This window comes from Bolinopsis microptera, chromosome 5 (assembly GCF_026151205.1).
Source record: "Bolinopsis microptera isolate Bmic1 chromosome 5, MBARI_Bmic_1.0, whole genome shotgun sequence".
NCBI lineage: Eukaryota > Metazoa > Ctenophora > Tentaculata > Lobata > Bolinopsidae > Bolinopsis > Bolinopsis microptera.
Window position 1 is genome coordinate 5,817,786 of NC_087076.1, and position 26,202 is coordinate 5,843,987.

Consider the following 26,202-nt stretch of genomic DNA (forward strand, 5'->3'; position numbering starts at 1 on the left):
AAGAGGGACTGAAGGTGTTACCCTAGGTACAAGTATAGATTATATGCAGTTATCTACACTGGCTCCTCAAGAGGGATCGTGGCCTATTCAGCGTTGGCATCGGCTACAAATTTGATAAATATTGTACGTAGTCGCATATGTTGTTGTTTTGTTGCCATGGTAGAATGGGCCTGAAAGACATCTTACTCTGGACGTTTAGAGGTTTGTTGCCGTGACTACGTGGATAATTGCCGGTTTGCTTTTGTATAGCAGCATAGAAACAGCTTTAATTGGAAATGCAGGGAGTAACTGTGCCAGCGAGTGTGGATTGATTTTACTTTATGCCTTGTAATATTCGTTTGTTTCAGTTTCTGTGCATCTTTCTGTGTCCCGTTAACTTTTGATCCTGAAGAGTGGTTTGGCATAACGTATTTTCCTACCTTATACCGGCATCAACATGATATCAATAATTGCTCTATTACTTACTGCAGTAAACATCCGGGTTTTGTGGTATATCGTGGCGCAGTAAATCCGGGTTTTACTGTATTTTTTATTACATACTTTTCAAATTTAACAGAGTACAGCAATAAATGAATGTGAAATAGAATCGTTCAAAATATTGAATCTAAACTAACATTTTTATTCAGCAACTCATTAAATTTCCAGTCCTTATTAATTTAACAATCTGGTATTAATTTACTCTGTAATAGCTTCCGAATTGCGTCCACAATATCTCAAGTCGACGAGTTCAAGAAAGTTTAAAGCACCTTTAAATATGCTGTGGATGTTGGCGTTTGCTACCCTTGTAACTCAAGGAGCTACAACAGATGGCACTGATGGAGGTACGTTTGAATATAATTTTACTTATCAGCAATCAGAAATTAGAAATTAGCACTATGATAGGGAATTTAGCAACAACGGTTTACTCACCGATTTTGCACTAAAAAGTAAAAAGTATGCTTAATAAATAAGCACTTCAATAAATCCAAACTTCCAACAATAACAAATAAAATTTATTTTAGCGACCCAAATGTTAAACAAATTGTTATTAGATTTAATTATTAATTTTCGATCTAATTTGCTCTATCGACTCCTGACGTGTCACTATTAACACTTTTGTATAGGTTTGACTTGTTGAGCCCTTTTTGAAATGGCGTTTATTTCAGAAACTGTGGCTATATCTACGAATCCAGTCATTGCTCATCCTGTGGCAAGAGATACCCAAATAGTGATTATTTGCAAGTATACTACTGCAGAAATTAAAGGTACAGTCAAATGGATGCACTTAGGACAAGAATTTTCCGCAACCCAAAAGACGGCAGTAACAGCCGCTGCTGCAGAAGGAGCACTAAGTGTTTCACATTACACCATTGCAAAAGCTGCATTATCTGACTCCGGCGAATACACTTGTTCTGCTGAATATACAACTGGTGCTGTTGTAGTGACACCTGCTGCTCCACTCAATCTTCAAGTTATCGGTAAGTTTCTTATACATGCTCCACTCAATCTCCAAGTTATCGGTAAGTTATAGAGTCAAGTAAGTTATCGGTAAGTTTCTTATACAGATAACTTTTTAATTGTGAATAGAGTCAAGAAAATGTTAAATCAATGAAACAAAAACTTTTTAATGCATCGATCTTAACCGACTAATGCAATATTTTATGTTTGCAGATGTAGTAATGACTATGAGTAGTCAGGCAGCTGCAGAAGGAAGCAAAGTTACAATAACGTGTAACTTCGAACAGTATACTGGTTCTGGTGCCCCAACAATCGAATGGTTCAAGGATGATACAACGTTTACGTCTGATCAAATCGCAGCTACTTCCGAGGGAGACAACTGTGGTGACGTCCAGAGAAAAAGATATATAATTTCAAGCACAGCCACCACAGACACAGGCAAATATAAGTGTAAAGCAACTTATACAATAGATGGTAAAACAGTGATCGTGGAACCCGAACCAGCTGAAGGAAAAGCTTTCTACGTCAGGAAGTTATCTACAACTGCAAAGCTTTTCCACGTTGGAGTGGGAGCTAGTATCGAAATAGTCTGCACTGTGAATGGTGATGAAGCTGCTACTTTCAAATGGTACACTTCGACTGGCGCCGATCTTGATGACACTAATTTCACCATCGATACTGGTACATTTGCGGACAATGTACAGACTTCAACATTAAAAACTGCAGCTGCATCCGTTCCTAATCATGAAGCAAGCTACAAATGCAAAGCTACCTGGTCGACGTCTGAACCTAAGCTTCTAGAGGATAGCGTGGAGTTGAAAGTTCAAGGTAAGTAAACACAGAGGATCAATAGTAGAATCTAACCGATATTTTAGCTTTTCCCAGGGTACAAATTCTCTGATTTGAAACAAATAAACAATTTAACAAATCAATGTTTGCTTTGCAGATGTGACAGGTATAAAAGATGCTACTGCGATTACGCAAACCCCTGGAACTGAGCTCAAGATCACCTGCCAATTCGAAGCTGGAGCAACTAAAGTCAGTTGGTATCGATCAGGAGTTGAGGTGAAGGAGGAGGTTCCTACTGCTGACCAAAGCGAGCTGGAGTACACCATTGCCACAGTTGCTGGATCTGATAGTGGGGTTTACTCTTGTGAAGTTTATTACACTGGCGAAACAATAACCGGTAGACAGACCAAAAGTGTGAAGGTAAGAGGACAGATCGATGACGCTACAATCTACGCTTCTGCAGGAACAACTTCAGTCACTTTAACCTGTGTTTTCTATGGAGATGAAATGAATACTGCTACTTGGCACAAAGCAGGTTCAGCGGAAGCCGAAATAGACGTCGAGGGTAAAACAGAAGTCACCCCTGGCACTTACTCCTCAGAGACAAACAGTCTTACAACAACATTTAAATACCTCACAGTTGCAGCAGAGGATGCAGCTGCTTACACCTGCAAAACAACCTATGTCAGTGATTCTAGCCCATCTCAATCTGTCCTGACTCTTTCGGTATTTACAAACGGTGAGCTTATAAACATTCTTACACCTGCAAAAGGGTCCGGGACTCTAGGGCGTAAGACTCTAGGGCGTGAGACTTTAGGGCGGCGCCCTAACCCTAACCATCACCCTAACCCTAACCCTAACCCTTATCCTAACCCTAACCCTAACCCTAACCCTAACCCAAACCCAAACCCTAACCCTAACCCTAACCCTAACCCTAACCCTAACCCTAAGACCCTAGAGTCTTACGCCCTAGAGTCTTACGCCCTAGAGTCCGGACCCCCTGCAAAACAACCTATGTCAGTGATTCTAGCCCATCTCAATATGTCCTGACTCTTTCGGTACTTACAAACGGTGAGCTTATAAACATTCTTACACCTGCAAAACAACCTATGTCAGTGATTCTAGCCCATCTCAATCTGTCCTGACTCTTTCGGTACTTACAAACGGTGAGCTTATAAACATTCTTACACCTGCAAAACAACCTATGTCAGTGATTCTAGCCCATCTCAATCCGTCCTGACTCTTTCGGTACTTACAAACGGTGAGCTTGAGGCCCATAATAGGAACCGACCGGATTGGGGTTTTGGCTGCCGGACCGGATTCAGCCGGATTTTGCCGGACCGGAACCGGTGGTTTCAGAGTGAAATAAAAGGCAGCCGGATTTTGCCGGATGTTGCCGGAAAATTTCCTTCCTTTCCACGCCTAATCTTCATCGAGCACTTCTTGCAGCTTGCATAAGGGATCCCATTTTCTTCTGAGTAGAACAACCAGACGGGCGATGTTTTAGATTTACTACTACTCGACTCGACTTAGGGCGGCTTCAACGTCCGAACAGATATAGTTTTTTTACAAATCTTCCTATCTACTACTAGACATTGCTTAAACAAGCAGTACGTAGCAGACACAATGTAACACGAGTAGACACGAGTCACGACACTAGACGAGTAATAATCAGAAATGATATCTAATTGGCATATGCTGCCAGACCCCGGCCCTGATTGAGCGCGTTTGTGCGAATTCCCTTTTTTTCATGCAAGTCTGAGTATCATTGGGTCACGTGACTTACAACCAGAGGTGCTTAATAAGGTTGTTCGTAAGCAGGCACTGTCTAGTACAGTACTAATCACCGTCTGGCGTCTAGAGCTGAGTCACATGATTGCAGTAATGAGCTAATTAAACCCTGAACACGTGACCTTCATATTTCGTATTTCATAATCATAAGATTAAATACTGCCAATTTTGCGATTATAGCCGGGGGCTAGCCCAGGGAGGTGGCCCAAAATATTTTCCGGTTTTTTCTAAGTCCGCACCTACCCCTCGATACACTATTCTGTATTCTGGACTCAAGGTTTCCCCCGGTAATGCGATCTCGGAAGGCAGGCCTCCCCTTTGCAACACGAGCTCGGAAGCGGGAGCTCTCGATACAGGAGGTACGTCTCGAGAACGACTCGGACCGAAAACTTTTAAGTTAAAACGTTTCGAAGTTTTTCTGAAAACCACTTTTTTCCACGATTCAGGCTACCCTGTTCATTATTAGCCGAAAATATTTTTTCGGTTTTTCGAAGTCCCCACCTACCCCTCGATACACAATTTTGGACTCGAGGTTTCCCCTGGTAATGTGATCACGGAAGGCAGGCCTCCCCTTTGCAACACGAGCTCGGAAGCGGGAGCTCTCGATACAGGAGGTACGTCTCGAGAACGACTCGGACCGAAAACTTTTAAGTTAAAATTTTTCGAAGTTTTTCTGAAAACCACTTTTTTCCACGATTCAGGCTACCCTGTTCATTATTAGCCGAAAATATTTTTTCGGTTTTTCGAAGTCCCCACCTACCCCTCGATACACAATTTTGGACTCGAGGTTTCCCCTGGTAATGTGATCACGGAAGGCAGGCCTCCCCTTTGCACGAGCTCGGAAGCGGGAGCTCTCGATACAGGAGGTACGTCTCGAGAACGACTCGGACCGAAAACTTTTCAGTTAAAATTTTTCGAAGTTTTTCTGAAAACCACTTTTTTTCCACGATTCAGGCTACCCTGTTCATTATTAGCCGAAAATATTTTTTTCGGTTTTTCGAAGTCCCCACCTACCCCTCGATACACAATTTTGGACTCGAGGTTTCCCCTGGTAATGTGATCACGGGAGGCAGGCCTCCCCTTTGCAACACGAGCTCGGAAGCGGGAGCTCTCGATACAGGAGGTACGTCTCGAGAACGACTCGGACCGAAAACTTTTAAGTTAAAATTTTTCGAAGTTTTTCTGAAAACCACTTTTTTCCACGATTCAGGCTACCCTGTCATTATTAGCCGAAAATATTTTTTCGGTTTTTCGAAGTCCCCACCTACCCCTCGATACACAATTTTGGACTCGAGGTTTCCCCTGGTAATGTGATCACGGAAGGCAGGCCTCCCCTTTGCAACACGAGCTCGGAAGCGGGAGCTCTCGATACAGGAGGTACGTCTCGAGAACGACTCGGACCGAAAACTTTTAAGTTAAAATTTTTCGAAGTTTTTCTGAAAACCACTTTTTTCCACGATTCAGGCTACCCTGTTCATTATTAGCCGAAAATATTTTTTTGGTTTTTCGAAGTCCGCACCTACCCATCGATACACAATTCTGGACTCGAGGTTTCCCCCGGTAATGTGATCTTGGAAGGCAGGCCTCCCCTTTGCAACACGAGCTCGGAAGCGGGAGCTCTCGATACAGGAGGTACGTCTCGAGAACGACTCGGACCGAAAAACTTCTAAGTCAAAAATTTTTTAAAGTTTTTCTTAAAACCGCTTTTTTTTCCACGATTCAGGCTACCCTGTTCATTATTAGCCGAAAATATTTTTTTGATTTTTTTTTCGGTAAAAAAAAACTGAAATCCGGCAAAAATCCGGCAAATTTTTTTCAGCCGGAGCCGGAACCGGAACCGGATTTTGAAGCCGGATATCCGGCCGGAACCGGATTCAGCCGGATTTCCGGTCGGTTCCTAGCCCATAAACATTCAATTTAAAAGAAAAAACTCCAGTGTCGCAGGGGAGGGTAGGGGGTTCACTTCAGCAACAAGAAACATGTTTTCTTTTGCTGGATTGTAGTTTTCAAAAGAACAAATGTTTTTTGTTATTGTTATCAGTGTTTTGGGCTCAACATGGTTATTTAGGTAAAACAACATCCGACAACGAGATAGTGACGACTGGGGACCCATTTACCTTAACTTGTAACCATAGTCCTGCACCACCAGGCGCCACTGCAACACTGCAATGGTGAGTATCTGCTTTGCTTACTTTCAGCTTTATTCTTAACCAGTAAGATCGAAAAGTTAATGTAGTACTCTATGACAACACGATGGTATTGTCATATTCACTATTATGGATAATATGGATATTACGATATTGTGGTATCACATTTATTTCTATAGATATTTTCAGGAAAAAGGACGGACAGATCATTGAAGGATATTCAGACTCGAATTATCCTGTAACATCAGCCAGCCTATCTGACAATGGTGGATATACCTGCACGGTAATAAACGGCCTTCTTAATCAGTCCCAGCCTTCTCAATCGTAGCAAAAGGCTTTCGTAGGCTTTAAACAGTTAGACTAACACCTCACATTTAAATACTATAAACCCTTATCTCCCATCAGGTAATGTACGGAAGTGAGTACGACTCAATAGAGAGTGAGAAGGTTGTGCAAAAGGTCCGTGAAAGTGAAGTCGGAGCCGCTGCAACTCACCTCCTGGACGGAGCAGCCTCAGTCACTATCACGTGTACGTTCCGGGGTGATGAGGACTTCATGAGCAGTCCCACCACGTGGTCAAAGGCTGGTGTTAACCTGGAGAATGGAGAGAAGTACACCCTTACTCCAGGATCCAAGGACACTGTTTCAGAGTATTACGAGCGTATGGACAAGTTGGTTATTCTGGCGTTGACGCATGATGACGAGGGAGATTACACCTGTAACAACGCCTACACCCAAACTGAGAAAACGCAAACCCTCACTGTTTATAGTTAGTAATACACAGTAATACATTAGTAATACATGATATTAATATATTGGTTAACTAGTTTGTTCACTAGAAAGAAGATAAAATTATCCAGTATTGGGAGTTACTGATTCCCTGATTCTCTGATGAAAGTTTGATTAACATTCCGAATTACCGCAGCAATCAGCAGTGTCACATCTACTAACGATAAAGTGGACGCCGAAGGGCCATTTACACTAAGCTGCACCCACAGTGCAGTAAGTACAGGTCTACAGGTACTGTGGACTAAAGATGGTGCGGAGATAAGAGAAGGAATTACAGTGGCAGCGGAGGGAGACAAGAAGTCGGTGCTAACAGTTACTACAGCCAGCAAGGCAGATAACGGTGTGTACCGGTGTGCGGTGACTTTTGGTAGTTATGGGCAGCTCCACAAGGAAGTAACTCAAAATGTGAGGCTGACCGAGGTCACTGTATCTAGTCACTATGCCATCAATGGAGCAGCAGAGTATGTCATGACATGTACCTTCCACGGGGACGCTCTGTCGACTACTGTTTGGAAAGTTGGTGACACTGTGCTCACTGATGATGATGAGTACGATTTCTCTACATCATCTCCCACAGCATCTTCAAGACTGGATACGTTAACGATTAACACAGTTGAAGCTGCTAATTCAGGAACCTACAAGTGTTCTGCACAGTACACATCAGGAGCGCAAGATGCTTCTAAAGATATCCTCCTCACAGTCCTGGGTAAGAGAAAGAGAGAATTAATTATTATTTCCATTACTAATAATTTATCTACTCAAATTTGCCTGCGAAAACAATAATTAAAAGCGGCAAACAATTAAATATCTTTGACTATGTTTCAAGGAAGAATAAAATTAATTTAATAACTTTATTGATTTCATTCCTCTAGATTTCATTCGATCAAAACAAAAAAGGACCAGGTTTTCGTGCTAATAGAACTTATATCATCGAGGATTGTATACATCTTCAAGTTACAATTGTCATATATATTTTAGGTATAACTGAGTTTGTCGCGACCGGAGAAACAGAAACAAAAGTAGCTTATGGAAGTTCCGTCACATTTACCTGCAGCTTCAGTGCGTTCCCCGATGGCAGCCCCACTGTCTCGTGGTACCAGAATGACGTCATATTCCCAGAAACCCTCAGTGGGCTGATCACCGCTCCTTCCGACTCCCAATCACTGTACACTGTGGCAGCTGCAGATGAGTCCAACAACGGCCTCTTTCAGTGCAAGGTTACTTTCGGTGATGTTGGCACGTCCGCTTCGGATCAAGTTACTCGCTACGTTAGACACGTGACACCTTCAGCTAGCATATTCGGAGTTTTGGAGTTGAACATTGATATATCCTGCACGTTCTATGGTGATGCTCTGGGAGCAACAACTTGGTTAAAGGATTCCGGAGCAGTCGTGACGGGGGGACAGTATACTGTTACTCCTGGAACCTATCAGCTCCAGATGCGGACTGACACTCTAACAATAGCCACCTTGACGGCTGATAATGCTGGTGCGTTTACTTGTAAAGCGGCGTACACGGACGGAGGAGTGGAAACTTCTTCAATCCAAACTCTCACAGTTACAGATGTGCAACTAGTAGTCGCCGTTACTAAAGACCCAGTGGACAGCGTCGTGGCTGATGCCACGGTAACATTCGTCTGCACCTACACTGTTAAAGAGCTGGGTGCTGACGATGGAACCTTCCAGACAGCCTGGACACGTAATGGGGAACCGTTAGATTCCAACATAGTCATAGATAAGACTACAGCAGGCACTGAATCATTCCAAGTCACAGTGCCTGCCGTTGGAGGATGGGAGCTGAATGGTGATTACAAGTGCACAGTCACGTACGGAGTGTTCGGGGACGTCACTGCTGAGAGCCCACTACTGGTACGGGATATCCCGGACATGTCGGACTATTACGTGGGGATGGAGAAGGAAGCGTCCCTGCACGTGATGAGCGGAGAGGTAGTGTCCCTGACTTGCAGAGTTTACGGAGACCAACCTACCACCATTACTTGGAATGATGGAGCTAAAGACCTTACAAAAGCTGATGCTGAGGTTACAGATAGTGATTATGCAGATCAACTGGTGGAGTCAGTGTTAGTCATCCCGTCCGCGACATACCTCTACAACGTTGTATACCAGTCATATACTTGCAAAGCGGATTACACTGACCCTATCGGTAGTAAAAGTAGTGTCGTGCAGCTAGGGGTCCTAAACGTACTAGGTGAGTTTTACAAACTGTTATTCAGCATTACACTAATTATTAATTAACCATAAAAATCAGCAAAAAAAAGATGGTCATTGATTTTACTTTATCATAACTTATACCGGAACGTAATTCATAACTTTAAATTATCCTATATTATAAACAGATACGTTTAAACAAACTCTACAAATTTTCAGAACAACCGACACTCACAGCTGCTACAGTAACACTAGCTGCAAAATCTACATTGACAATGACCTGCACATTCACAAGTATAGCACTGGCTAGGATCAGTGCTGGCACCAGCCAGTCAGTCACTGTGCAACTGTTTAAAGTTGGGACAGAGACCCATGTAGACGAGTCATATGTTGACTCAGTTGAGGGGTATGAGGTAACATCTCATGATTTTGTTCTGTCGAGCGTTGAACCCACCGTCTCCGGAGAGTACAACTGTAAAGCTACATACGGTGATGCGGGACACGGCTCTGTCACTAGTCCCAACCTTCTGGTGAGACTCTTACTGTAGCTCTTACTTAATGTAGCTAGTGAGTGAAATGTAGCTCTTACTTAGTATAGCTAGTGAGTGAAATGTAGCTCTTACTTAATGTAGCTAGTGAGTGAAATGTAGCTCTTACTTAATATAGCTAGTGAGTGAAATGTAGCTCTTACTTAGTATAGCTAGTGAGTGAAATGTAGCTCTTACTTAGTATAGCTAGTGAGTGAAATGTAGCTCTTACTTAGTATAACTAGTGAGTGAAATGTAGCTCTTACTTAGTATAGTTAGTGAGTGAAATGTAGCTCTTACTTAGTACAGCTAGTGATTGAAATATAGCTCTTACTTAGTATAGCTAGTGAGTGAAATGTAGCTCTTACTTAGTATAGCTAGTGAGTGAAATGTAGCTCTTACTAAGTACATCTAGTGAGTGAAATGTAGCTCTTACTTAGTATAGCTAGTGAGTGAAATGTAGCTCTTACTAAGTACATCTAGTGAGTGAAATGTAGCTCTTACTTAGTATAGCTAGTGAGTGAAATGTAGCTCTTACTTAGTATAGCTAGTGAGTGAAATGTAGCTCTTACTTAGTACAGCTAGTGATTGAAATATAGCTCTTACTTAGTATAGCTAGTGAGTGAAATGTAGCTCTTACTTAGTATAGCTAGTGAGTGAAATGTAGCTCTCACTTAGTATAGCTCCATTTTACCAGGATTAGAATGGAAGTTAAATTTTTCCATGGAGTAAGGCGTTGTATGCGCAAAAATGAATCACAAGGGAATAGCATTCAAGTTACATTTTCTTAAGGTTTTGCTTCACCGTGATTACTGTATACTTTGAGGACCAAGCTGACGACTGTATTTCACTATTTCCTTTTCAGATTTTTGTCAGAGCACACTCTAATGACAAAACAACAGAGATAATCACTGGAAGTGATGTAACTCTGACCTGCAAGTTCGAAGGGGATGAAGTTGGCTCAACCAGCTGGCATGCTGCTGGTTCCGGATCACCAGCGTTGGTCGATGATTCCGTTTACGATATTTCGGTCGTTGCTTGGGAACCAGTTGGAAAGTCTTTGGAAACGACGTTGACGACAAAAGCATTGACTGTGACTACTGCTTACACTTGCAAGGGGATTTATATCGCAGACAGCGCTGAGGTCGAGTCTACACAGACTGTTAACGTTCTTGGTATGGTATTTAACTTGTTTTCTTCTTCTTTAATTCAAATAAAAACAGTGGGAGGGGGAGTAAAGAATAACGATAACTCAACTTCAAAGTGTAAATTATTTTCGTCGTATTAACAATCTATATTTCAGCCGTTGAAATAACGTCGAGCGAGGAATCCTTCTCGTTGAATGCTGGGACTGCGTTCACTTTGACGTGCAGTTACTCCGTACTTTCTGCCGGGGCTATTACTGTTGAATGGTTTGCAAATTCTCAGCCTATTGATAACAGCGTGGAATATGCTATAGAAAACAAAGCGGATAACCACCATTCGCTCCTGAAGTTCACAGCCGAGACTGCAACCACTGAAATGAACGGTGTTTACAAGTGCAAAGTAACATTCGGTAGTGTTGGTTCTCATGAGATGGAAGTGACTCAGTACCTCCTCTCAGCTGCAGTTCCAGCACCGAACAAATACTCTACCTCCGGTCAGAGTGTCATCTTATCTTGTGTATTTCATGGCAGTCTCGGCACTGCAACTTCTTGGTATAAGGGCGAATCTTCAACAGCTATTGTGTCTGATGATGTTGATTTCACGGTAACTGCCGGTGTACCCACTGCGTACACACGAACAGACACACTTACTGTGATCAACGCGGACTCTGCGGACTCTGCAGAGTATAGATGCAGCAATGGGGACTCGGAAGACACTCAGGAGCTTTATGTCATCAGTAAGATATTTATAGTTTCTTGTGCATATAAACTAGCAAAATATAGTGTATATATATATAGGTGTGCCAAGTCATCTGCTGATGATGTTCACATAACATTATTTCCTCTCTCCTTTATTCCTTCCGTCTTTTCTTAAACTTACAGTTCAGTTACTTTATTTCACCAGGTCTACAGCTAAGGATCAATTATTCTTTGGTGGGGTTTCACTTCTGGTATTGGCTTCATTCCCGTTCCTTTTCCTTATTCTTTATACTTATTTTTTTATATAGTTTAATGAGATTAAATTGTCATTCAGTCGAATCATGAAACATAACGTATTTATTTTATAAAATCCTATGGCAAAGTCTTTTATATTCTGTCCTGAATAGAAATTGCAATGTATTTATGGATCCCTGACAACACATGTCTTCAGGTATTGCTACGAATCCGACAGATACCATAGCAGAAGTCGATAAAACGACCACAATGTCCTGTGTAACGGTAGAGACGACGCTCCCAGCTGTTGACATCACCTGGACCTCCGGTTCTGGAGACATGGAGAATACTGAAGTTCAGCTCTCCTCAGCTCCTGGCGTTACTTCTGGTAATATTTCATCTTGCCATGCTTCATTTATATGCGGAATGTATGGTTTATATATGATTTATATTTTTGGGTATGTTTGAGTATTTCTCGGTTCTCCTCGAGCAATGGCAGTAAACATTTACCTGACAATGTCCAGGTTTCAAGGTATTTACCAGTACCCTGACTATTACCGGAGTTGCTTCTGTGCTCTCTGAGGTCTACACGTGTGTTGTTCAGCCCCCAGATCAGGATACCTTCAAACTCACCTCAACACATGCCTCCTTTTATCTGACAGGTATTACGTGTTTTAGCTAAATTTATAGGGCATTTTTATCCACGTTATTTCCTTTGACGAAATGTGTAGACCTTAACAAGGACTATCAATTCCCTAAAGATTCGAAAGCATCTCATATCTCTACTATCGTCTCTGCTTGCCAATTTGATAATCTTATAAAACTATTTATAATTTTCTTCCCTTTTGGGGGGGCATTAGTGGGCTAGAGGGGCGTCCAAAAAATTTAAAAAAAATAAAAAAAAAATTTTTCCAAAAAGGTTTTTTTTTCTAAATTTTTTTTTTCAATTTTTAAATTTTCCCAAAAATTTTTCCCAAAAAAATTTTAACCAAAAAAGGAAAATTTGACCCCAAGATTAAATTTAAAAAGACAAAATGGTTTGAATTACAAAATTTTTTTAAAAACAATTTTTAACAGGGTTTTTTCCCCCCAAATATTCAGCCCCTTTTTAAGGGTTTTTGGAGAAAAATTAGATTTTCCCCGGGGTTAGGGGTTTTCTTGAAAGTAACAGGTTTTTAGGGTTTTCAATTACGTCACTTTTCAGTGAAGTTGAAAAGTTTTTAAATCATTTTAAATTTTTCGGGCCCTTTTGGGGGGGGGGGGTTGGTACTCCGTTTTTTGGGGAAGGGGGGGAATTAATTTTGTATCTGGGGAAATTCCCATTTTTTTTTTTATTTTTGACGGTTGTTTTTTTGTTTTTTTTTCGGGGTTTTTAAAAGGGCCTTCTAAAAAATTTTAGTTTTTTATAGGTTTTCGGTTGATAAAGTACCCTTTTCACGGTTTGGTCGGGTTTGGGGGGGGGTTTTATGCCTTTTCCAATTTTACCAGGGGGCCCACCCTTTTGGGAAATTTTTCACTCGAAGGGTTTTTAACATGGTTTAAAACCGGGGAAAATTTTTTCCGGGGAAAGGGGGGAAAGAAAATTTTTCCGAAAAAAAAAAATTGGGGAAATAAAAAAAATTTTTAATCCGCTTTGGGTTTTAATTTTATTCGTTTTAAAAATTTTTTGTAGTTCGATGGAGAATGTTAGGACATATCTTAAAGGACAGGAAGACTCACCAGCATACACCTCTAGTTATTTGCTATAAATTCTGATTTTTTATGGATAGGGAGACGGGGTTGTCCATGTTTAAACTTATTAGGAGTTATTAGAAAAGACTTGGACTAGTAGAATCTTTGATATTGACTTAAGAATTTGACTGATTTCGAAAAGACCTTAGAATTTTTAGCTTTAGTGAGGGAGGGTGGAAGAAGTTAGGAAGATGGTTGATGTTTTTGTTTTATTTTTTATGCGTTGTGTATCTATTATGGTGCCTAGGATGCTCTTTTAAAGAGTTATTTCGTACTTGAAAGTTTTACTATCTACTACTTTCATCGTGTTATTACCAATCTTTCGATGGTGGCTTCTGCACAGAAGAAACATGTTGGGCTTTATCTTTGTTGCTTTACAGTTACATGGAATTGGCCATGTGACATATTCCTGGCAATGATAACATTGAATGACATGATTTCGGTCTGTGACATGGTGTTCCTGTGGTCAATGTGTATATAGTCTCTGTTTGGTCTGATTTACCCCTCAGCATTGCTTGCAGTGAACACAGGAGGACAGCGATTTCTCATATCTCATCGAGAGTAAACCACTTTTACTGCATCGTCTTTTCCAGAAGAGGACTTCAGTATTTCATTCTTTTCCAAATGTTTCTCTAGCAATGTCTCTCTTGTTTGTGATGTCAGAGGGAATATTCGATTTGGACATTTTGGGGTCCAATTCTTTCCTGTTCAGATTTTTGATGATACTTTGTATTTATCTTGTGATATATATACTGTCTAGCTTTCTGAAGTTGTATCTTGGGCAACAAACTTGAAGTTGCTGTATTGCCGGACACTGTATAGTTCTTTCATGGGGTTCGACTTTAAGGACACCTGGTCATTTCCTTTTCCATCCTCCTTTTGTAATGGGGTTCTTCAGAATCTCCCAGTCTTTTCTCCACTGTGAGTATGTGGTTTTTCTGCGAGCTTCGTTTCTTCCATGTGTCTTCTTTTTCTTTGGGTAGTGTTGCCACCATCTGAAGTCAATAATCCGGGTAGTATTGGAGGGTGTACTTCTGCTGTACCTCTTTGAGCTGTGTCTTTATAATTTTCTGTTGAAATCTGGAGATTCTGTTTGTTAGAAGTTTGTTGCTGTTTTGTTCCTAGAACAGTTTTTGTTAGTTGAAGAGCATTTTGGAGATATAGTGTAAATATCCTGGATAACGGACAAGATGTCTGGTTTGGTAAATGAACTAAAAGGTCCCCACTAGCGCGGATTCAATAGTTATCTTAATTCTTATTATCTCTATATCTATTTACCTTTAAACTTCATGTGAAGTGCAGTTTATCTTTTCAATTGTTCCTCCATTCTTTTTAGGTTCCTTACTCCATCTTTTCCATGTTAAACACCCTTGCGACAAAGATCAAGGACCGAAAAGACAAACATGAAAATTGTCAGTTCTTAAAAAAAACTAACAACTGCTTTGTAATAATTCGATACTTCAAAGTATTTGTTATATAGTAGCGGTTGGAAGTATATGCAAACATAAAACAATTGGATAAGCAAAAAATCTATTACGTTTTGTTATAAGGAGTAATAATTTATTTCTACTAAACGTAGAATAGAATAGATTAAAGCCATGGAGGAAAGACACCAGCCGAGGCTGTATTGTACAGTAGAGAGGAAGTGAGCCGAGTGATCCTACATCCCTCCGTCAGGCTGAGTGGAGTCCACTCTCAACCTTATCGCCGCTCCCCAGCTCACTATTAGTGTTATTTCTAAAGGTGTCGACTCAAGATCCCACTCTATTCCACGTCACGTACGGACTGGTCCCCAATTCCTGTTAATTGTATGTTTAAACTCATGACTACTGGCAACGATTAATGATATCATGAATTTAAAGAGAGGTGTTCTAGCAAAATGTAAAGATTGTAAGAATGTAAACCCCCCCCTAATTTTTTTTCGCCCATAGTTTATTCTCAGATTTAAGGGCCCGACATTGATGACTGTGTTCACATGAGGCATGACTGTTGTCATGGTTTGCGGTCGATGTAATGTCCATAGGTACATATTGTGTTATAGCGCGTGCCAAAACGATACGTGACAAATCATTGAGGCACGTCGCGCACGGCTTTTCAAAAGCACCGCTAGTAACAAGTAATTGCGGCCGCTTTTCTTTGTGGATGGCGCTCAATTTCCGATCCGCCCCTGATGGCGTATTTAATCATATTCCATACAAAACCTGGGGACGGCCCAGTCTTTACTGTTTATATTAACATGCAAATATGGCGCGAAGTGACATTGCAGACTGCCGAGCGCCGCCCAGTTAATATAATTCTATATTGAATTTGAAAATCGTGTTATACCTCTATGTAACCATATATTTGTGTTTATGCAACCTGACACGGATCTGTGCAAAATAGTAATACTAACTCAAATAATACTAATATGCTATTAATTAGGCCTAGTACTAGGGGATACGTACTGATGAATTTAATAATGTACCTTGGTTGGTTTCAGCGCCAGCGCGCCAATCAATTTTATAATTCAGATTGTCACGCAAAATATACTTGCGCAGGTAGTCACGTGGGCGATAACAGTGCTCGCAGGCACGTTCGGTCGCACTTCACGGTCGCAGGCACGGACGCAAAGCTACCTTATAAAAAAAAACCTCGATCGCTAACCCTTGTCCTTGGACTTCTTTTGTGCCTTCGGGCACTTTGAGTCATGGATCGGGAAAAAAATCCGTGGCCTCACGTGACTGCAGGCACAGTCTATTCAGTACTCGTGCATCTTGTCTGGGAAAAGGTGACGTCACGATTACCTTTTAAGGTCTATATTTTGCGTGATATGGACCATTGGCAGTGCAGTGTGCAAAGATTAGTACTATAGTTACTGCTACAGATCGTCTGGAAAAATCGATTTCACCGTCACAGAAGTTTCAAGGATTTATGACGTTTATTAGGATGATTAACTTTTCCCAAATTTTCCACTTGTATTTAGGCCACTTTTGCTCTTTTGCCACTTTTTACCCATCTTTCTTGTTTGTCAAATATCTTCAGCTGTGACATCGTTAGAAGGTTACAAATTAAATCGAGGGATGTTTATCTTTCTTTTTTTATAGGAGAGGCTGGGGATGGGTGGGCCCACGAGAGGAAGCATGTGGATGCTTTGCCTTCCTCTTGGGCATGACAGTCCTCTAGTAAGTGGATGTAGGATGATCGGTAAGTAAGTGTTGTAGATATGTCGTGTATGAACGCTTACAGTGGAGTGGGCGTTGGAAGGGAAAGGTGAGCTAAGACGATGGTTAAGTAGTCGCTATGTTTACACCAGTCTTGTCCAGCCCCTCTGGGACACAATTTAGCGTTTTGTGTGGTTTGTCGAAGTTGAAATAGTGGAGTTGTGTTGGGTTGTCGAATATGTCATTAAGGGGAGAGGTATAGTTCCTGGAGGAAATATTGACCTCTTATTTGGGCAATAGCCGGACTCTGTCCTAGAAAGAGTGAGATAGTTTCCTCTCCGTCGCCTAACAATCGGACAGCGCTGGTGCTTGATTTGCGGATGGTAGGGGGTGTTTTGTTTAAGCCACAAATGTCCTGTGTGAGGTGCATGCAGTTCTGTAATTTTGTCTGTTTGTTGCAGAGTGTTCGTGTTAGGATTTTTGATGATGTTGATATGTTTTTTGTGACCAGAGTTGTCGTTTGGTGTGTTGGTCCATCAGTTAACCAGGTTTCCTATTTAGTCTAGTGACTTTGTCGTCGATTCAGGCGTTTGATGTTAGATTGTGGAATGGGGCAGTTCAAAAGTGGATTCACTGGTTATACCAATCTGGGCCCTAGCTCAATCTGCTTTTTCATTACCCCACAATCCGATATGTGCAGCTATCCTATTTGACTCTAAGGTGTTAGTGGATCCGAGTGTATGAGGAAGGTCTAACAGTCTTAGTAGTTCCACTCCTCGTTAAGATCGAGGAGTAAATAGCTTGTATGGATGTGAGACTGTCAGACCCATAGATGATGTGTGTGTTGTTATAAGGTGAGAGTTATGGCAAGCTTCGGTGTATGGCGGTGAGCTGTGTGTGGTATTCACCACCTGACTGGTAAAAAATTTACATTATCAATTATAAATTGTTACCAGCTTTGGACTGTTGGACCCTCAGTAGGGTCGTGAAAAATGATGATTCGTTATCGTCATGACGTTTTACACTCACTTTACAAACTTGATAAAAATGAAACAATTAATATGTTTTCTTATTATCATCTAAATAATGTATCCTATTATGTTACTAACTAGTATAAAGATATCATTTATTACAAATTAGTGTTTAATCATTTATATTAGGGATAATATTTACATATTTCTGAAAATTTTAGTATATTTTTAGTCGATTCATCGGTTTACAATTTCGGGTGTAAGTTCAAACTAGTGCAGAATCAAGCAAGTTGGTATTTTGTTTTATGTATTAAATTTGAATGGGCATTTTAATTAAAAGTATATCTATATTAAAATGTGTGCCTATTTTGATATTTCATCCCTAGCTTAGCAGGACGGCTAAATAAAACCAACGTGAAATAAAACAACGTAAATAAATAACGTAAATAATAAACGTCAAATAAAATAACGTAAATAGAACAAACGTAAATAAAAAAACGTTAATAAAAAAACGTAAATAACTACAACGTAATAAACAATGTAAATAAAACAACGCCTTAAAAATAAATACAACATAATTAAATCAAACGTAAATAAAATAACGAAATAAAACAAAGGTTAAATAAAAAACGTAATAAAAAAAACGTAAAATAAAACACATATAGGAGGTTCCAGCTTGCAGAACATCCTTTCTATATGTCGAGTAAGATCATATTTTCAAGCCAAATGATATATAAGGTTGGAATTTGCGAAAAACCGTGTTATGGTTAATGTCAGTCTGTACTGCGACCCAAGACATTTTTACTGCGACCTACTAGGATCATTATTTCAGAAAGCACCGCCATCATCTAATTTGATAATTGGGAAGCAAGAAATTAGACAAACATACTCGGTCTTAGCCTCATAGATTAGTTTGTGCAGGGCGTCAATGATACTAATAAAGGGAAAAATGAACATATTGGCAACATTAAACATGCAAAATTCAATAAATCTTGGAATTTTTTATCTAAAACTAAAGTTGCGACGAATTACTGAATTACTCCATTATATTGTTAGTCTGCAGGACTTGCCTACCCTGTATCTCATAGACTAATCCATAACCTTCTAGAATTTCTGAAATATTTATTTTACTTTTAGTTCAGGGGGGGAACGGTCTCTTCCAAATGAGTTTGTAACAAGGTCGATTATATTTTTAAAAATTTCTAGCTTTCTTCGAAAATTGTTTGGGTCTTTCTATGGCGAGGTATTAGAATTACACTTACATTCTCATTATCAGATACAAATAAAAAAGCATCCAAGATCCACCTCGGTCAAATGAGCGGGGAAACGAGATAAATGAAGCTTGGGACGTATATATCCACGGGCCCTCAGGCTCATAATCAAGTGACCTCCGAACCCGATCAATTGGGTTCTGTCTTGGTCAGGCTCCTCTGTTTTCCTGACCTTAATTGAGGTGACGATCGACACCTCTTATTTCTATTATGTCTGAAAAGCTGCAAATTTTCACAGTTTTGGGGGGGGGGCCAGCACTTACGATTTCTAAGGAGTTTGTGCAAGATTGACGTTTATACATTGAGGCTGCAGAATTATTAGGACTACCGTTCCTCGCGGAAAACGTTTTAATGTGACCATGATATCACCGACAGGCCAAATCTATTATACATATACTACTGACAAGCTGCTGATTTTGATTGTGCCATACACAGTAGATATTTTAATCCTAGTATATCAATAGTTTAACCTGAGCTGTATTATTGGACATTTGTTTAGCTAGTTATATTGAAGATGGTGTCTGGCAAGTACACCTTCCTGTCAAATTACATGATCGATTTAGTAACAATATAGATGTGAGTTGGTGTGATTAGTGGATAAAATGCTTCTTTTGCAAGAGCCATTAAAACTTAGAACCGTAGGACGTGGTACAGATAGTATCTTTGACAATTTTAGACAGCTGCATCGATCTTAGCTTATTTTTATATAGTATCTATGTTTTATCATTTATGCCATTTCTCACTCATCATCATCACTATTGTGCGGGGGCTTAGTGGGTTGGCTTTTTCTAGAGTCACATATGATTGCCGAGCATTTGTACCTACATACAGTGCCAACTTGTTGCGATAGTTTTACTGCATAGTTCCTTCTACACGTAGCAAATCTGTATTATTTAACGGACGATTATAGTTTCGATGGCCTTTACAATTTTCTGCCATGTTACAATCTATCGTAATCTAAACTTTGTATCTATGGTAGAGTGGTATTGCACATAAATGGATGCATAATTTGGTTGTTCTTGTTGAATGGTATTTTGTTGTTTTTGTAAATCCTGGAATCGTTAAACCCAGGACCCCTCCTATAGATATTAGGTGGGGCGAAGTAGTAAGTATTGAATGTTTACTTTCCAGAAGCTCAAGGCCTTATTCCCTTCGGTGAGGCTTAATAATGCCCACCTAATGCTTGATAACTCCAAATGTCTTGAGCTTTCAACTTATCTTAATGAGGCAAATATAGATATTGCAATACTTAACGAAACTTGGTTTAAAAAACTCATAGCTGATAGCGAATTCCTGCACCTGATTGATATAGATATTTCAGCTCTGACGGATCTAAGAAAAAATCATCCACCTAGATCCTCTAATCCGACCCGGTTTAGGTGAAAATGGTGGCGGGGTTCAGGATTGTGTTAGAGCAGACCTTCAAATTATCTTCGAAGAAATTCCGACTTAAAGAGGGGCTGAGATTTCTTGCTGTGGAGTTTACAAATCACGGGCATTTTAAATTTGTATCTGTACATGTTTATCGTGTTGGTACACTGGGCTTTGCAAATCATGAAAAAATTCTTGGATCTCTGAAACTCTTCTTCGGAGAAGAGGGCTAAGCAAAGTTTTCATCCTGGGAGATTTCAAACCTGGACTGGAGTCTCTGGGTCTACCTGGCCGGCTCATGTCACTATGAGCTGATTTTGTTGATCTTTTGTAGACCTTGGCCTTCGGCTATGTGTACTTACACCCAACCATGCAAAAAAGCAAACACACTGGACCTTTTGCTCACAAACTATGAGTCTATAACTGTGGAACCTAATGGTAGGTGGCGAGATAGGTCTGTAGCTGATCATTTCAATCACTTTAAGATCAACTTAAGGTAAATAGGAAGAAGCCGGTTTGCAGTATGTGCTAAACTATAAAAACAGTGAACTGGGAGAGGCCTAAAACCATGAACTAGGCACACAGACTGGAATGCATTGCGTATTGGCACAGAACCTGGAAAATTGGGTGGAAAAATTTTAAGGAAAAACCTTTTCAATATCACTGACAATTCATCAAGAAATGCTCAGTTAAGACGATGGACAAGATCCATTGTTTGGACTCAGAGGGCTATGTGCAGGCGCAAGTAAATAAGACTGATTAAAAGATAGACATAAAAGCGATAGAAGCCCAATAGCGTTCTCCTCGCCAGGAAAAACTTTAAAAAATGGTGGATGCTCAAAATGCGAAGGAAACATTAATGAAATCAAGATGATTAGCGCTCTTGTAAACCCCCAAAAAATTCTGGTCATATGTAAAAATAAAAATGCTAGTCAAAGTAGAATCCCTGAGTTTGTAAGCTACAAAGGCATGTCCGCAACTGCCCGAGGACCAGGCCTTCTGAGTCAATAGCTTTTTCTTCGAGCAGTTCTCTGAAGCATCATTATTCGACATAGATATTGATTATTCAAACGATTGGGCGCTTTGATATTGCATTGACCACCAAAGGGTCCGTAAAAAATCCTTTCAACATTTAACTCTAACAAGCTTATGGGCCTGTGGTCTTCATGGGAAACTTTTGAAAATACAGTGTGCTGTCGGGCTTGCATACCCATTTTCACTATAATTTCATTCATTTTTTGGGTTACAACATTGGGCCATTGACCTAGGGAGTGGAAATCTGGGAAACGTTGTACCCATATATAAAAAGGTGATAAACATGAAGGTTTCAATTTTTAGGCGCACAATATTCCGCTACATGCTTAATCACCAAAGTTTCTTGACCGCAATAATTAAAAAGATGAGTTACTTGCCACTTACTTACTGCCATGATCAACGAATAAACAACACGGTTTTCGAGTCTGAAGGATCATGTGCAACTAATCTTGTAGGTCTAGGTGGACAGCCAAGCTTTTTCACTGAATGAATATCTTTGAACAGATGTAGTCTACTTTGATTTTGCCAATGCTTTTGACTCGGTTAACCATGATACTTATATTATTTAAGCTAAAGTGCAAATTTGGTATTGATGGGAGGCTACTGAAATTATATGATTATCTCCGAGACAGGCAACAACAGGTCTTGATAAGTGGCAAGTTTTCTTTTCTAGGAGAAATACGCCCAGGTCTGGTTGTACCACAAGGCGTCATTTTTGGGACCGTGTTGTTCACTATGTCATTGATGATCTATCAGTGCGTGGGATTTCACCATGCACACAACTGTCACAGTATGGCCGTGATACTAAAATTTGGCCGGAAGATTGTTTCGGAGTCTGATATCCTGAGGACGCAGATGGACATTGATTAATCTCCATGACTGGTCACTTTCTAATAAAATGAGATTTCATCCGTCATTATGGTAGGTCCGCTCCGTCGCAGGAAGGGATATCCGAAACAGTTTCCCTCATTGTGTCCTACCCTCTTTTAAACTTCTAGTCACTGCTACTCTATGGGATGAATCGCACTTTGACTATGTTGATCAGGAAAAGGATCTGGGGTGTTTTTGTGACAAGAATCTCGACTGGCAAGACAGTTGCTCTAAAGTTCCTTTCAAAGGCCAACCAAAAGGTTAGGCATGGCATGGAGAAATTGCTATTTTGTTCAGATGAAAATAGTCGTAGAGTAATGTATCTCACTTTATGAGAAGTCATATACTGTCACTTTACTCATATTTGCATAATTTCAAGGCACTTCGAGGGTAAGAAATAGCTACATAGCCCCTTATGTTTTGTAAGCTCAATCTTACCACGAGCAAGCTCTACGCCTTTTGACTAAGAATTTTATCTTTAGGACCCATTCCAAATGGAAATATATTCCTTCTAGCTATACGTGAGATAGAGACTATTTCTGAGTTCAAAAGCAAATTGACCTCCTCCTACATGTGGATAAAATTCTTGCGGAGGACCTTTGATTATGTGATTCGTTGATTCCCTCGAGATCAGAGACAGAGATGTGAGGCAGTCTACATAAAGCTAACAATATGTTCCATAGAGCTTAAAATTCTGTGGTCTGTATTTCTCATGCCTCATTTAGTGCATATCTTCACTTCATGGATTTCACTTTATTGTATGATTTGATTGCTTTTGATTATTTTTGATGTGATTCTATTTGAAATTCTATTTAGAATTCAAGATTTTCGTGGGCCATACTTGTGCAGGAGGTGCATTGTGCTCTCAACCTCTGTGTTTTGGTGACCATCAGGTACTTTGATTACTACATTTTGTCCTAAAAAAATCGTATTTTATCGGAGTCTTAATACTTATGAAAGATTTAATTATGTTCTTTGTGTAAATATTGTATGTAATGATATGATTTGAAATGATTTCAATAAAAAAAATTCAGGGATGTTAGATTAGTGATGTATTATTTATTATCTCGCAACATTATGTTGTGTATGACAGCTGATCAACTCTCCACTTATCAATCAATGACTTTGTATATTATTCGTCACTGATTGGGTGACGTGATCTGCAGATCACCGTGAGACCCCGGAGTTCTCATGAGGGACTAGTAGTTAGTGTTAAGCACAGTTGTAAGCATTTTAGAAGCTTAATTGGAATTGTAAAAAATTATATTCTTATAAACTCCTACGGGATAGAATAAGATTCTGATAATCCGGCTCCCGCTAAATAGATTCTGTAATACCGGATCCGCTGTAAGTTTTTTCCCGCTGAATAAATAACCCCGGCACAGCTTTATAATCCCGCCCCGCTTAATTTGGCTCACTAAGATTTGTTTTGTTTTGACATTCCATGAGAATTTCAAAACCGCGTATGTCACGTGTTTTGATGACGTGTATCACGTGACTTAACTACTACGACGCGCATTGGTAAAAAAATGTCACGTGACCTATGGCTTAACGTAAGAGAAGAACTATAATCACTCGATCTATGTCTCGTCTAATTGCAGGCGCATGGCAAAAAACCAGCACACTGCTGACATTACTTAAAACTCTTACATTAATGGACAGTTCCAAAACTTTGTCTCGACGGATACATTTGATTTTGTCCGGTTCGGTTATTTTGTCGTGTTTGATATAAGCCATGTATTATAGTCGTTATTGATAAACTTTCATGGACACGATATCCAGTTTTAGCTGTTATCGCTTGCCAGGCTTAATCGACGCCCCTTATCGATATTCATATTCATTTCAACGTTCTGATGGAGAATTTTGTTTAGATATAACGCCAACTTTTCAAAAGTCATAGTACCTTTGTTGTATATTATTTGGTTTAGTCCCCAATTCATTTCATAGTTTTCCATAATGATCTCATATAGCTATATTTGAGGAGTAAATGTCAAATTTGTGGTCCTAGCACTAACCCGGAGGGGTTTTATAACACTAACACCGGCACGCTTAAGTTTTATTTAAAATAACCTCGTGCTAAAAGCACGTCGGGGTAATTTTCATAATAATCCCTCGTGCTTCGCCTCGAAATTATTATAAATTTTCCCGCGCGTCGCGGGAAATTTGAAATATAATCCTGCGATGCCGGGGTTATGTGTGTTATAGCTGCCAGATCAAAGTTTTTTGTTTTGTTTGGTTTTGGGTGGTTTTTTGGGGGGCGTGCGAATAGAATTTTTATTGATAACAGTAAATTATTTGCAAATAAACTCAGCTGACCCAGAGGCCAGAATTCTCGCGCAACAAATTAGATTTATCAGAAGCATGAAGTCTTTGGTAAAATTTGTTGCGTTTGTGTTAGGATTTTGGATTTGATTAATATGAATAAGTTCTTTACGATTATCTATAATGTAATTTGATAACCGGTATTGTAAACCAGTATTTTAATGTAAAACTGCAATTTTTTATTTGCAATGATGCTAGTGCGAAGAACACTGCCATCTCCACGGAACTACCGCTGTAAAGACTCACTACAAAAGGCGAGGGCACCATCTACTCGGGGCCTTTTTCCAGTCATCGGCCCGGGGTTGTGCTCTGCGTCAGGGAAGATCGGATTGATTTGATGCTTGACATCAAATTGTTCTCTGAATTCTGGCATAGTTTTTGATGCCCTAAAAATGTAAAAATGACCCTGACCCTGACCCTGACCCTGACCCTGACCCTGACCCTGACCCTGACCCTGACCCTGACCCTGACCCTGACCCTGACCCTGACCCTGACCCTGACCCTGACCCTGACCCTGACCCTGACCCTGACCCTGACCCTGACCCTGACCCTGACCCTGACCCTGACCCTGACCCTGACCCTGACCCTGACCCTGACCCTGACCCTGACCCTGACCCTGACCCTGACCCTGACCCTGACCCTGACCCTGACCCTGACCCTGACCCTGACCCTGACCCTGACCCTGACCCTGACCCTGACCCTGACCCTGACCCTGACCCTGACCCTGACCCTGACCCTGACCCTGACCCGATCAACTGACCCCAGCGTAATTAAATGGGAGTCAATTTTCGGGAATCAATTGTCGAGAGTCAATTGTCGGGGGTCAATTGTCGGGGGTCAATTGTCGGGAGGTCAATTGTCGCGGTACCAATATTAACTTTATGCTAGGTAAAAGGTAAGGTTAACTCTAATTGTAAGATACAAGGTAATATTAACTAAATATGCTTGGTAAAAGGTAAGGTTTACTCTAATTGTAAGATACAAGGTAAAATTAACTACATATGCTAGGTAAAAGGTAAGGTTAACTTTAAATTTAAGGCAGAAGGTGCTGAGTAGTGTAAAACGGAAGGGGACTGTAATGTATTATTGATTATAATATGACGATGTATATTTCTTATTACTAATCAATCTATTTCAGCCTCTATTTAGAGGTCTAGCAAGACAGTCTATTTCATTGGTCCATAACACTGGCGACGAGTATGACAAAATCCTACCCCTATCCTCTGACCGCTACAGTCAGCGCGCCGGAAGACTGGTTCGAGCAGTACACATGGTTTCTCAAGTCCCAAAAATCCTATCCGGTTGAACCGGAACCGTTAGTAGAGAATCCGAATGAAGCGCAACGAACCGCGCATGCACAACTGTTAGCGGAATATAATCAGCTATGTCAAACGATCAAACCTCACTTCTTAACGAGCATTGATCCAGAAATCTTTTCCCTACTTACGTCTTTAGCATCTCCAAATGACGTCAACGAACTTACATATTTCGAGATGAAGACAATTCTCATAAATCACATGGTCCCGAAACCGACTGTTTTGGCAGAGCGATTCAGATTCTACAAATGCCACCAAAAGCAGTCGGAGAAAACAGCAGACTTTGTTGCGAGGTTAAAAAAACTGGCAGTCAAATGCAAGTTTACAGACTTCGGCAGTTCAATGTTAGATCAATTTATAATGGGAATTGTTAACTCAGAAGCACAGGAGTTGCTATTGGAGGAGGATTTCGAACAACTGACACTAGAGAGAGCGTATAGAAAAGTGGT

The 26,202-nt window shown here is 40.4% G+C and overlaps 2 protein-coding genes across 2 annotated transcripts in view; one reads left to right on the forward strand and one right to left on the reverse strand.

Moving 5' to 3' along the window:
* The window catches only part of LOC134815602 (uncharacterized), a 28,997-nt gene extending 14,063 nt beyond the window's left edge, over nt 1-14,934 (reverse strand). The window contains exon 1 of the mRNA XM_063824154.1: nt 14,917-14,934. The gene's annotated coding sequence lies outside the window, so the exon portion shown is untranslated. The remainder of the gene's footprint in view (nt 1-14,916) is intronic.
* On the forward strand, nt 675-25,586 carry LOC134815384 (hemicentin-2-like). Its single transcript, XM_063823916.1, has 15 exons — nt 675-821; nt 1,146-1,457; nt 1,651-2,265; nt 2,384-2,965; nt 6,086-6,188; nt 6,354-6,447; nt 6,570-6,933; nt 7,090-7,659; nt 7,932-9,161; nt 9,341-9,651; nt 10,514-10,823; nt 10,952-11,530; nt 11,944-12,114; nt 12,251-12,388; nt 25,576-25,586. The coding sequence occupies exons 1-15, from the start codon at nt 755-757 to the stop codon at nt 25,584-25,586; spliced, it is 5,457 nt and encodes a 1,818-aa protein (XP_063679986.1). The 5' UTR covers nt 675-754.
* Nucleotides 25,587-26,202: the final 616 nt, after the last annotated feature.

What these genes read in the sequence shown, in the direction of transcription:
- LOC134815384 (XM_063823916.1), top strand. Translation starts at nt 755, where the DNA reads ATGCTGTGGATGTTGGCGTTTGCTACCCTTGTAACTCAAGGAGCTACA. An exon ending in CGTGGAGTTGAAAGTTCAAG is followed by an intron (nt 2,266 to 2,383) that starts GTAAGTAAACAC and finishes TTTGCTTTGCAG; the next exon opens with ATGTGACAGGTATAAAAGAT. An exon ending in ACAGACTGTTAACGTTCTTG is followed by an intron (nt 10,824 to 10,951) that starts GTATGGTATTTA and finishes TCTATATTTCAG; the next exon opens with CCGTTGAAATAACGTCGAGC.